This window comes from Aptenodytes forsteri, unplaced genomic scaffold (assembly GCF_000699145.1).
Source record: "Aptenodytes forsteri isolate BGI_AS27 unplaced genomic scaffold, ASM69914v1 Scaffold384, whole genome shotgun sequence".
In the NCBI taxonomy this organism is placed as follows: Eukaryota; Metazoa; Chordata; class Aves; order Sphenisciformes; family Spheniscidae; genus Aptenodytes; species Aptenodytes forsteri.
In genome coordinates this window covers 371,821-384,696 of record NW_008794952.1, presented here as the reverse complement: position 1 = coordinate 384,696, position 12,876 = coordinate 371,821, and the positions used below count along the sequence as shown (strand labels likewise).

The following is a 12,876-nucleotide window of genomic DNA, read 5'->3' as shown; positions in this document are numbered from 1 at the left end:
TTCGGTGGGGTGTGTTGTTTGTGGGGGGGGGGTTGTTTGGTTTTTTAATATAACCTTAAACTTGGAAAGCTTGAGAAAGAGTGCTGGTTTTGATTTACTTTTTATTTTATGTCAAAATGTAATGTAATGAAATGCTTTATAATTGTGCAGTTGATGAGACTTACTTGTAGAAGATACATAAAACAAACAAAAAAACCCCAAACAGAAATAGTCAAAAAAATATAATTGCTTGTGAGAATATTAAAAAAATCATAAGAGCTAGATCTCCTAGCTGTTGATAGTATAATTATTTAATTACTGACAACTTGCATCGTCTGTACTAATGCACACTCCGGTAATGTGAGAAAATATTGCTGCTGCTGTACTTGCATGATAACATTTAAAAGGATCTGTCACATTTTCTCCACTCTTTCCTATGTTTTAGTGAATATCCCAAGTAATGTCTGAGAAGCGAAACTTGGCTTTAGTCTTCAAATCACTAAAAGGAAAAAAGTAGTTGTTTAAAGTGGTTAACTGTTCTTAAAATATTTGTATCTTCAAAGAGCTTTATGTAATTTCTTGAATAGGTTTAGTAATGAGTAAGGATCATTTAGTTTAAAGTATTTTCTGTTGATATTATTTAACTTGGGAAGGTGACCCTGAGCTAAATTGCAATGTGTGATTTGAATGCCCATGGGCTGCCCTTCATTGGTTTGACTGGGGGAGATTATGTGGATTTCAAATATACTTTAATTATTCTGCTTATATAAATTGTCACATTAGAAGCTTCTTAACTGTTGAGTCTGTTCTGTCAATGATCCACTAACAATAGGAATATACTAGGCTCTTCCACTGAGATTTGAAGATTTATACCATCAATGAAAGAATTGGAATGGCTCCGTTTACACCTACTGTATCTTCAATAGGAAAGAGTATGTGATCTGCTTCTACTCAGGCAGCGATTGATGTGTGGTAAATTGAAAGGATCTGTAGCCTTTTTTATTTTGTTAATAGGCATTTTTTCAATTAGGGGAACATAATGCAAAATGTTTTAGGATGTTTAGGGACAATGTTTCATGATGCGCATGTGGAAAAAACAGAAAATAGTATGGTTGGGATTTTTGGGTGGAGGAAGGTGGGGTATCTTTTTTAGCAATGATTAGTTAAAGTTTTACAGAGAAGCTGTCCTAACTGAAATGCTGCCCTAATGTCTGTGTGTCTCTTACAGCCTAAGCTAGATGCCCTAGTATTTTTATTTATATCTCTCTATAGATATCTCTCTGCACACACATATATATAAACAAGTCCTTTAAATTATGGTCTGAAGCACCTCAGTCCTAGAGTGTTTATGGTGATTTAAGGCCTCTCTTGACCTTTTACTCCTGAGCGCTAGGGCCATCTGCCTGCCTGTCAGCTCCGTTCAGGTGAGCTAGGAGGGTACCAGAACTTGTAAGACTCCTGCTTTCAAATGGTGTAGGGGTCTTCCAAGATACAGTGGTCTGATGGCCTACAGTAACAGGTCCAGCTGAGCAGCAACTTGTTTGGCACGTACAGCATGCATGTCTTACAAAACAAACCACTCTTGCCTTCTGTGTGGGACTTTGTCTACTGGTAGCCTACAGAAAATATGAAGTGAAGGATTGAATCTAATGTGTGTCTGGTGGGTCCAGAGACATCTGATTCATTGTCATGAAGAACAGAAATCTGTGTGCTTGGAACCATTGTAGAGTCCCACTGCTGAAGATGCATACTTAAACATGTTTGTTTTGGGTGTTTGTTTGTTTTCTTTTGTTTTTTAAATAACAGACAACAAATAGCCTGAACAATTAAATATCTGTTACCTAGTGATTAGGATGTAATACAGGGAGGGAAGAGTGCCATGGGCTCCAGTCCTTGTTCTGGGATTTCACATTTTTATCCAGTGACTGACTTAATGTAAAACTCACAATCCAAGAGCAGAGCCTGATCCCAAAACCAGTCTATCAAAACTGGACCTAGCTGCCCTCCACCCTGAGGCTGTGACTCATTGGTTGTTGTATAAAAAAAAGTGTATTCCAGGTCTTCAAATGAAGGTAGCTACTGCTGCTGCACTTTGTGCAGCCTGCTTTTCTTGGTGTGAGTTAGTCATGATCAGCTTTCTGGGCCCCAGTAGACTGAGATTGTGGGTTAGATGCTTAGCTGAAAGCATTTGCATAGCTGAATTGCAGGCACCTAGGGGACTTCCCAGTCAAAAGAGGGTGATCTGACTAAGTGAGCAGCTTGGGAATTATGATTCGGGAGTCTGAGATCTGTTTGTGCCCTGCTTTTTAACCATTGCATCCTTTTATCCCTTTGGATGTCATCCAACATCTAGGACGTATCACTTTGTGTATGCTTCACATTGTTGTGCCTGCTGAAGGCGTGTTGTAACACTGACATGTAGGATGTTGTGCAAGTCTGTGCTATAAAAAACTTACGCGCAAATGGATGAATTAAAGCATTTGATACAAATCCTGGATGTCAGAGTTCTGAAAAGCATCCCGCTTCCCTTGTTACCCTTCCCTACCTCATCGCACCAATTAGTGATCATCATACGCATACATAACCAGGCATATTATTCGGACATCCTTTTTGCAGTAAACATTTAAACATGCAGTTTATTGTGGATTATTGAAGCAAATTAAACTGAAGGAAGAACACTGAAACATGATTCTGATCCGATGGGGACATGTTAATGTTTGATAATATCGTATCATGTTTTTTCTAGTTCTGTTTGTACGGTCAGCAGTACAGCTCTGTGGTGGTGGTGATGCTATCATTGTGGCTTACACAGTGCTGACACTTTCATTATAAACTGTGAGATTTTTTTTTCAAATGTTTCTTTTAACGGATGGGAAAAATTATTTTTGGCCTTAAGTTTCTCATGTTACTTATCTTTCTGAAATCTGTTTTTTTTAATACCATAAAGGTGGGTTAAAATTCTGTGCTCTTTCAGGGTTTTTTTTGAGTTATCAAAGAGTGAAAAGGCTGTTGCTCAAATATGAAGAAACTTTATAGACACTTTGTACATATATTGCAGATACGGAAACAACTTAAGTTGAGAGATTCTGATTTGAGATGGAATTACTTCTTCTGTCCGGTTCCTACTGCAGTCATACCAGTCTCAATATACTGGGTGCTATACAAAGGGATATAAAAAAGAAATTATGTCCCAAAGAGCTTAGAAACAGATTTAAAAGAGGACTTTGTTGTTTGAATCAGACTCGGGTAGAATTTAGTCACCTTCCTTCATGTGTGTTTCACAGAAACAGCCTGAATGTGGAAGTGTCTGAAAGTCTGTAGGTGACTCCGTTTTAACCACTGAAGTTCCCTAAGTACCTAAACTTGTGTGCCCAGAGACACTAAGGCTGTTTTCACAGGCCTTAGCTGTTTAGCATCCAGCTTAGGCACTTTGAGGCCATCAACCAGATGTTTTAGCACTTAAAATTCTTGTAAGCATGCTGTCAGTGCACCTACTAAACCGGCTGATAACCAAGAGTTCAGTGGCAGAGCTCTGCAACCCGGCCTACTTGCATTCAAAACGATGGCCAAGAGAAAGAAGGTTCACCTTTTTACACGTTAGGCCAAGTGGTCACATCTTTCACCAGTGATGAGGAAGCCAAAAGCCTTTACCATGAGATGCCTGAAACCCACATCTACGACTTCACACCAATCTCTAAGCATGGTTAGTTTGGGCACTTTCTTCTTGGAGGAGCTGTGCCATTGTGGAACCACTGTGCAGCTAGTGTGCCACTTCTATGGATCCAGATCCATTTCATTTTCGTGAATCTGCATGTGTAAGAGAGGTAGGATCATACAGTTTGTTACTTGTACCTTGGCACAGCTCCATGATACTGCATAAAAGACTTGAACCCAGATGCAACTGTTCTGTCCTTGCCTTTGTGAATGCCAGTATTATAGTCCATACTTAAAGTAGCTTTTCTCTTTTGAATGTTTTGAAAAATTCTGTATAGAAGTAATTAACTCAGTCTAAAAATGTGTTCTCCTTCACACTTTGTATTATATTTTATGGTAGTATAACAGGTCATGACTTCAGAAATGTACATGTATTTAGTGTAAACTGCATATTTGAAGCACAGACATAAAAATAAGTAAATACTTATGAACAAATTACTAAGCAGAAGTTGAACAGTGAGTTTGTCAACATGGGAGTTGGTATCTCTATGGATCAATGAAATAAGTGCTATAGTTGCAATTTTCTATAATTATCATGTAACTAAATGGCATAATAGTTAACTAGTTGAATACCCATACTGGATTATTTTCAAAGGCATATGGAGGGCATGCAAGGATCTTTTTCAGCTTAATTTTGGATAGGACTAGTTACTGGAAATGCATGTGGCTTCTGCCGAAACCTCGCTTCCAGTTCTGGTCACTGTAAAAAGCAACAATTCTGGTGGAATGAAAGGAAGAAATGAGTAGAGGTATTAAAGAAGTATTGATGTTTTATGGCATTTGAAGAAAGTGAAATTGGATGAGTTACTTTGAACTCAATTCTGAAATGCTGCTTGGTAAATATTGTTTGGTCACTGAAGCTGAGTGGACTGCTGTCTAGCAGAGATCTTGGAGTTTTGCACCTGTAGCAGTAGCACAAATTTTGAGTGTATCACTGCAGTGAGGTTTATACAACCACAGAAGATATGACTGGATAGATTTCTACAGGAAAGCCCGAAGTTTTGCCATACAGTAGTGCTATATAATTTATTTGTGTTGGCAGGTAAGAGGGGAAGGGAAGCCGAAACACCTTTCCATATGAAATGGAGTAGTGTCAACGCTGGCACTTTTATTTTGGATTTTATTTTAATGCCATCTTTATTGTGTAACTTGTTGCTAATCTTTTCAGCAGAAACAAATATGTTTTTCATTGTATTAATGTGGCTTTCAATTTTTGGGAGACCTTAAGATGATAACTTTATTGTTGTACACGTTTCCAAGTAGCTGGCATCACCTCTGTGTCTGGGGTTTGTTGGGAGAACGTAAAGCTCTTCTGTCTTCTTCACTGAAATCAAAACTCTCACTGTCTTGTTCCCTGCATTAGCTGATCTCCATATGTCTTCAGTTCTTTATGCTGAAATCTTCATAGCTACCCCATAGCTGAAGAAGCCTCAGCTTTCCCCAACCACTTCTGTTGCTACTACCGCTTCTATGGCAACATTAAAATAGGACCAAGGCACAGTGCATTTGCTGCCAAAATATCAAAATGAGAAACTGTGTTGATAATCTTACAGTGAAGCAAAAAGAGGGAGAATGTTTGGAAGGGAAATCTCCAAGTTCAAATATTATTCAAGTCCATTGATCTACAGAGAGCACAAAGCCCCTATTATCTGTCTTTGAATTGGAGTGTGATGATGCTTTATTTCATTTTACTTGGCCTGACTTTCCCTTGAAAGAACTGATGGTAGTAGTTGAAATTCTAAGCGTCACAGCCATTTATCATTTTAGAAATACTCATATATCTCTACCCAATCTCCCTAGATTTATCCAAGGGTGTTGGTCCTGCAGGTGTTGGTTTTTTAATTATTTATTTGTTTCAACAGCAAAAGATCATTCAGGTCCTTTAAAAAGACTTTCCTGAGCTTAATCTTGGCTGTACTGGGCAGCTGAGTTCTTGAGTACTGTGGCTGGCCTGGCATGGTCTGGGAGCAGAGGAACTGGAAGTACCATCTGTGAAGAAACCAGTGTCTGTATTTATAGTCTGGGGGGCCCTGAGAGTGGTAGTATGTGTCCCTGGCAATGCTGATAGGAGGAGAGAGGTCTTCTCTCATGTTGGGGAGTTCTGAACCCTTGTAGATCAAATTAAATGACATGGTATTAAGTCTGGATGCCACTATGCAGCCAGTGGAGATTATGGACTGGTAGTGACTTGAGTTTCCATTATATAGGCAGGCTTCTGCATTTTGTGTGTTTTACTTTTCCAGCTTGACCTGAAGTTTCACTCCATTTTAGTAATCCAGGCTTGCAAAGGCATGGATTATGTTTGCAGAAGCATGGCTCGTGATTACAGTATTTGCATCTGGATAAATGGCTGCAATTCCTTACCCAGGTGTAGGATGTAGAAAATAATGCCGCCTACTACTGCTGTACCTATACATCCAGCACAATCCGCATTCAGGTAGCACAAACACTCCCTTCTTTTATAAACCCAGGGTTTATTTGATCTGATGGCAAAATGAAAAAACACACTGCTTTTTACAGAAATAGGAAATCCACGATTTAAAACAAGTAAAAACCACACCAAGTTATTACCATCGTAATGAGGCAACCAGTGGTTCCAGAGCTCTTAACACAATGGAAAACTACATGTATATAGTTTCAGAAATGGAGTGATGTTTGATGGTACGCTTGTCTAGTGTTAGAAAAATGTAGAAGCCTGAATAAAAAGTAAAAGTGTATTTATCCATATTTTTATGGAATTAAAAAAATTTGCTTGTTGGTAGAAGTAGCTGGCTACATCAGTTGCAACACATATTGATGCCCATCAATTCTAAGCATTTACCTTATTGCAAGCATTTGTGTAGGTTACTATGAATAAACATAAATACTGATTTGTATGTGTTGCCCCTCCACTGACACAGAGATGTATTACCTTACTTTGGAAGTCTGTACACCCTTCTACTTTGCATAGATGGCTAAAGGAGATGCAAGGCACCCTTCTTTGGAGAGGCAATTTAGAGGAGAGAAAAAGGTCTTTGTGCAATTTTACAGTGTAGTCTGGATATAAGTAGGGCAGAATTTGGTCCCGTAAGTTTTATTCTCTGCACTATGAGGCACCGTTTTCCTTTCTCTGGATATAAGTAGGGCAGAATTTGGTCCCGTAAGTTTTATTCTCTGCACTATGAGGCACCGTGCTTTCCTTTCTTAACAACATAAACCAAAAAAAGCCCTTTATGTTTTTACTGTTAAAGTTTTTTTTTGTGATGGGCAAAAAATATATTTTTAACTTGCTGCTTTAGCCCTGCTTTTACTTTTTCATTGTTTGTCCTCTAGACCTCACTATTTCTGCACCCTTTTCTTCGTCCTTTTTTTAATAAGGGGTACTCCCAAACAAGTATTGCTTGACTTTTTATTCTAATCTCGCTTCTGTTTCAATTCATGTTGACTTGGAGAATATGCCTTGTAAATAGGAATACCAACTGACATACTGAACATAATCCTCAGTTTCTAAGCATTGATTGTTTTCACAGCATCCTTAAAGGGTAAGCTGTCTTACTATCCAAATATCATGGCTGGGAAACTGAGGCTAACAAAGGCTGTATGATTTATCTGAAGCCACAGAGGGAATAAATGTTGGGTTTAGAATTCCTGGCTTCTGTTCCTGTGTTTGGACTCGCACCGTCTCTCAAAGAAGTATTTGATTCGTCCTAATATAACGTACCCTTCCATGTCTGTTAAATGTAGCCATTTGAAAAGTAGCTGGTACTCAATTCTCTCTCTGTCTGTCCTACTGAAACCAATGTATGCCTGCAGGCAGGTATAAGGTATCGTTACCTTTGACAGCCAGTATGTTTTATGTTTTAAATTATGTGTTAGGCAGAATTTTTGGATACTAATTTGATATAATGAGATGTGCTTCTAATATCAACCCTAGTACGGGAAGGCCTTGCAGCCAGCCTGCTCTTTATTTAAAATTATTCCATTTCAGATGTCCTAATGAGTGCTGTGAGTTGTGTAATTCTTTCATAATTTTCCCACATTCCCAGAAGGGAACTAGGGGCTGGAGTTTTTTCTAATTTTGTTTTGGTTTATTTCAAATTAGAGTGAGCACAGAATAAAGATCTAGGGGAGGAGTTTCGTGAAACACTTGCTATTGCGAGAATGGCAATTAAGAAAAAAAAATTATAGTCTACAAATGTTAGTGTTAAGGCAAGTCTCGATGCCTCCACTGTTTGCCATTATCTTCTAAATATCTCGACTCTGACTTTACAGTGCTGTTTATAGAATTTAATAAAGCAAATGTAATAATACTGCCTGTGCTTTAATGCACAATCTCAATTGAGTTGACCAGAAGATAAATAGGAACAGGAATGATAGTGCGTTCCTACAGATTGTTTTTAATAAGCATGTTATTTAGTTGATCAGCCCAGTGCAGTAATGCTTCCTATCCTGCTCTACCAGACAAATTTATTAATGCTTCCCCCCCTCCCCCATTTCTCTGAGAACATTGATTCCCTGCAGACATATCTCTATTAAACCTCTGGAAAGTCACAACTTCCAAATTAGATTAAGTAGCAGGAATGGTACTAGAAGAATCAAAGAAAATTGAGTGCGTTATTGAATTCATGCCACATTGTCTCAGGAAGAGATGGGAGTTATGTGTAGTGGTAACTTCTGTCCTTACTGTACTAACAAAGCTGTGGGCATTGCTGTCAAACCTAATTGTCTGCAGCGCATCAGGATAAAATGAATCTTTTTCTCTTATCAAAACTCGTACCTAGTGAGCTTTTACAAATGAGAAATAGGTTTCAGAAGGAAGCTTTACAATTGATCAAAATCATTTGCCATTATTTGCTGTACACAACACTATCCTAAAAACCCTACTGACAAAAATTTTGAAAAAAAGCATCTGGTTTTGGATTGTAAGCAGACTTGCTTGTCATGCTAGCGGTTGCAAAATGCAGATATTCATTTTAAAGCTGCCTATTTCTCATTTTGATCTGACATACTAAAAAGCATATAATTAATGGTTGACATTAGTAATTAACATTAACTTTATGGTGCTTAATATGCCATCAATCATCCATCAAATAACTGGTATGCATAATGCCTTTGCATAAAGGTTTTAATTGCACGAAATGATCCTTCAGTTCTCAGGCTCTACGGTTTAAAGTAGTTGTAAATGCATTTTTAAAAGATGTGAATTTTTCATTTATTGAACGTAAACATTGTTTTTGTTTCTTCCTAGGAGTGTGCACAAACGTGTAAGCCAGGGACTTCAACTAGGGAACACGGCCCCAGACGCACAGCTTCCATTAGCGGCGAAAGAGCACCACCTTGCTGTCGCCAGTGCTCTCTGGAGAAATTTCTTTCCCTATTTGAAGAGCCAGAGAATGTCACAGATGCCACCTTCCCCGCAGCTTGCTGATACAGCTGCAGGTTAGCATTGACTCTCCCTGCGACTACCGGGTTTGGTGCTATTTTCTGGGCTGCAAGCTTTCAAGGATTTTGTATTTTGGGATATTTCTACTTCCATGCAGTAACTTAAATATGCATAAATGCAAAAAGTAGATTCTATGCTAAATATTTTGACAAGAAGAAATATTGTAGTGTTGAGTTACTTGATAGAACACAGATTGAGAACTCCAAAGGGGTTCGAAGCTATACAAGCCTGACTTCTTTTTCCCTACTAGTCACAGATTATAATCAACATTCTCATTTATATTGTATAACATTAGCAATAACTTCTTTCACTATATCTAGAATTTATATCTTTTTGTAGAAGTTTGTTATAGTTTTGTGTTGAACTATTCTTTTCATTATGGTTGCGATTCAAACTAAATTTTTCTTAAAATAATATTTAAAAATTGTCTCCAAATGTAAAAAGGTTGATTACATGACTGTTTTTCGCTGAACCTTTATGGTCATGGTCATAACACTATTTCATAATTCGTTTTAATTATTTATCTTGCTTTACACTGAAGGGTTTTAATCTTGAAGTACAACATTCTATACGTATGTGAACTCCACGTGCAACGAGTCAGCATGGCAGTATATAGAAAGAAATCCCAGTTTATTTTTTTTAAACATCAGTAGCTCGCATTGTATTCTGTACTTACAATGTATTCTGTACTTACAATGAAATTTTGTATCCATTTAACAAAAATTTAGAGAAGTGAAATATAAAATATTTTTTTCCCAGGACAATTTGAATTAGATAAAGTTACAAGCTGAGTAGTACTGAGTTAGTAATAGAAAAGTTAAAAGACCCTTCATTTGAAGCAGCTCCGCAGGAGCTGCAGTTAGTAGGTAACATTAATGAAGGAGGCAGTGTGCAACGGTAGTGGTCTCACACTGCTGAAGCATGTATGGGAAACAGCAATAGAAATCAAAGGAAGAGGTTGTTAATGTCAAAACTTTCATTCATTTCCTACAGTGTCATAGCTTTTTATTTTATATTAACACAGTGAAATAGCAAGAACAACAACCTATTATAAACTCTGCTTAGAAGCAGGGGAGTGCGGTTGTGACCTGCTTTATAGAGATGTGTTAGGCAGTACTACAGAGGAAGGCAAACCCTTCCCATGCTGTATGAGCTTCTTGCCTTAGAGGTTGCAGCCCAGAGGAGAGAGCAGTTGTCACAGCTCTCCTGCTCCCCCTGCCAGGCAAATAGCCTGGGACTCACATTATTGTGTCTGTCTCCCATTTCTCCCCCACCTATGTTATAGCTGATGCTGTAGAAACAGTGTGATAATCTGGAAGAAGGCTGGCACAAATTGCTTCCTCACCTAAGGCAGAGTGGGGACTCTGTATGACCTTTTTTATTCTGAGGCACGTAAGGAAATGTGAAGTCCTTCATAGCTTGAGGTAGTCTGTCCCTATACCATTAATTAAAATAGCTTCATTGTTGTTCCTGAAAACTAGCCTTTTCTGTCTAATTCAAAGTCAGCTTCTCAATGCGTGCAGTTTTATAAATCATTATTTTAGTAAATTCATATTACATTAATATTTAACTTGAATTGGAGAATTTGGGAACTAGTGAACCCCTTTGTTTCATTGCCCTCCAAAGTCAGTTTTCCTGACTCATTTGATGCCTCTCATTTCCTATAACCTAATAACTGCTCAGCATTTCGGATTCCATTTTCTTCCTGAGTTTCAATGTATTTGTCATTTGCAGCATAAAGAATGTGCTATATTTTTTTAATTCGGGTAGTGTTAGATATAGATTCCACAGTAGACCTAACAGAAACAGCAAAAGGTTATGCTTCATTAATCAAAACTCTGCACAAAGTACTGTCCCAATTTCTAGATCTGCAACTGTTACATGAAGATCCTTTTTTCAAGAATAAGCTTGTCCGTAGTGCTTTATTTACGCATTAACTTCTAATACATGGAAGTCTATTCTAAAAATAGAAAGGTAACAGCTTTTACTGAGTGAATTCTTTCCAGATACAGTTCTTCACTGCGAGAAGTGTGTAAAAACAGCAAAGCAAATAAATAAAACTCAACACTGTAAAACACAGTAATACTTGTATGTACAAGGGAAGAAGTGGTGGATGGAGGCAAGAAAGGGAGGCCAAGAAGACAAAAAAGCAAGTTTTTAAAACATGGTTTTTATTGCATAGGTGGTAAAGCTATGCCTTCAGGATTTATAATCTGTGATTTTGTGAATGTATTTAAAATTGCATATGTTTGGATCCATTTTCCTTCCTTTGCATTCAGTGTGTCATATTGACTTACAAACTCCTTGGGACAGAGACTACATTTTAACATGTGTACAAACACTATCTGTTAGAATAGTTGCCCAGTTTTAATTGAGATTTCTGGTACTCCCAGGCTGCACGTTATTAATTGTAATTAATTTTCAGTGCTTTTTAGTGGAACAGGGAGGTACTGAGAAATCATTAACATGGTGCCATGTTTTTCTCTCTTTAAAATCAGGTTTTACTCTCTTAGCTTTGGATATACCCAGCAAAGCCCTATCAGATCTCCAGCCACAGCCTGTTCTATCAATGATGCAGCTGTTTGGATGGGATGACATGGTGTGGCCTCAGCTGGTGTCAAGATATCTAAGTCACCTAATTCAAAACAGGTGAAAAATTGCGACTATGTGTTCTTCCATGTTCTTTGCATCTGCTAAAGTTCTAGGTTTCTTGAAATCATCTGGGACATTTCACAGGGGACAGTGGGTGTTATTTGGGTTGGGTTGTTTGTTTTTATGTGTAAATAGCTTAAGATACTCAAAATTTGTCAGGAAGATAGGTAAGTATTTTGAAAAAGTTATTTGTTTTTTATATAGTAAACCACTTAGTTTTTTTCCCAGTGGAAACAGTGTTGTTAATAATAGATTTTGTAAAATGGGAATCTAGACAATATCTTTAGAGAATTACTTCTGTGAAGAGCAATACTGCATCGAAGTGAAATTCCTGAACCCATAACCTGTTTTTAATTTGCATAGTTATAGTTATTCACCCCCTTCTATTGTTGTTACACTTGGGCAAAGTTGTTACAGTTTGGCAAGGCAGTAGCCTCCTGCCCTAGCTGCACTTGAAGTTGAATAATGTAACTTGGTAAATTTTAAAATTTCTAGTTAAAGGTACTGGACTTATTTTTCCCCTACCAGTTATACTTAACACAAAAACTTAAATCTTCTTATGAAAAGTCAAGATAAACATTATTACAGAGATCTGAAGATGCTATATAGTAAGTACTCAATGTTTAAATGTCTTGACTTCTTCAAAATGAAGAACTTCTGCAGGAAGCTGAAGAAGATGGGTTGGGCAGTATTGAAAGTATAAGGAAAACGATCATAAGAAAATGCATGCATTAAAACTTTTTGACAAGCTTGGAACACTTTCTGAGTGCATATTAATGTTCAGGTAGCTCAGGTTTCTGAGACCTGCTAAATGGATGCTTTAAATTAAATAATAGGTTTAGAAAATTTATCACATTCCTATGTTTTACATGCTGATGTTGAATTTTCACAGAATCACAGAATTGTTTAGGTTGGAAGAGACTCTTGAGATCACGTAGTCTAACTTGTCCAATGCTTCTGCTCAAGCGTGGTCAGCTAGAGCAGATTGCCCAGGACTCTGTCCAGTCAGAATTTTATATACCTGAGAAAATTTATTTGCTTTAAGTAGGCCTCTATGAACTTAAAATAGATAGATGGGTGGTGCTGGGGTGGTTGTGGTGTGGGTTCCC

At 37.6% G+C, this 12,876-nt stretch overlaps 1 protein-coding gene across 1 annotated transcript in view; it reads left to right on the top strand.

Annotated features, from left to right (window-relative positions):
- MMS22L (MMS22 like, DNA repair protein) overlaps positions 1-12,876 on the top strand; it is a 98,523-nt gene that overhangs the window by 59,021 nt on the left and 26,626 nt on the right. Inside the window, exons 14-15 of the mRNA XM_019471052.1 lie at positions 8,921-9,111; positions 11,614-11,764. Coding sequence (XP_019326597.1) covers positions 8,921-9,111; positions 11,614-11,764 — 342 coding nt within the window. The remainder of the gene's footprint in view (positions 1-8,920; positions 9,112-11,613; positions 11,765-12,876) is intronic.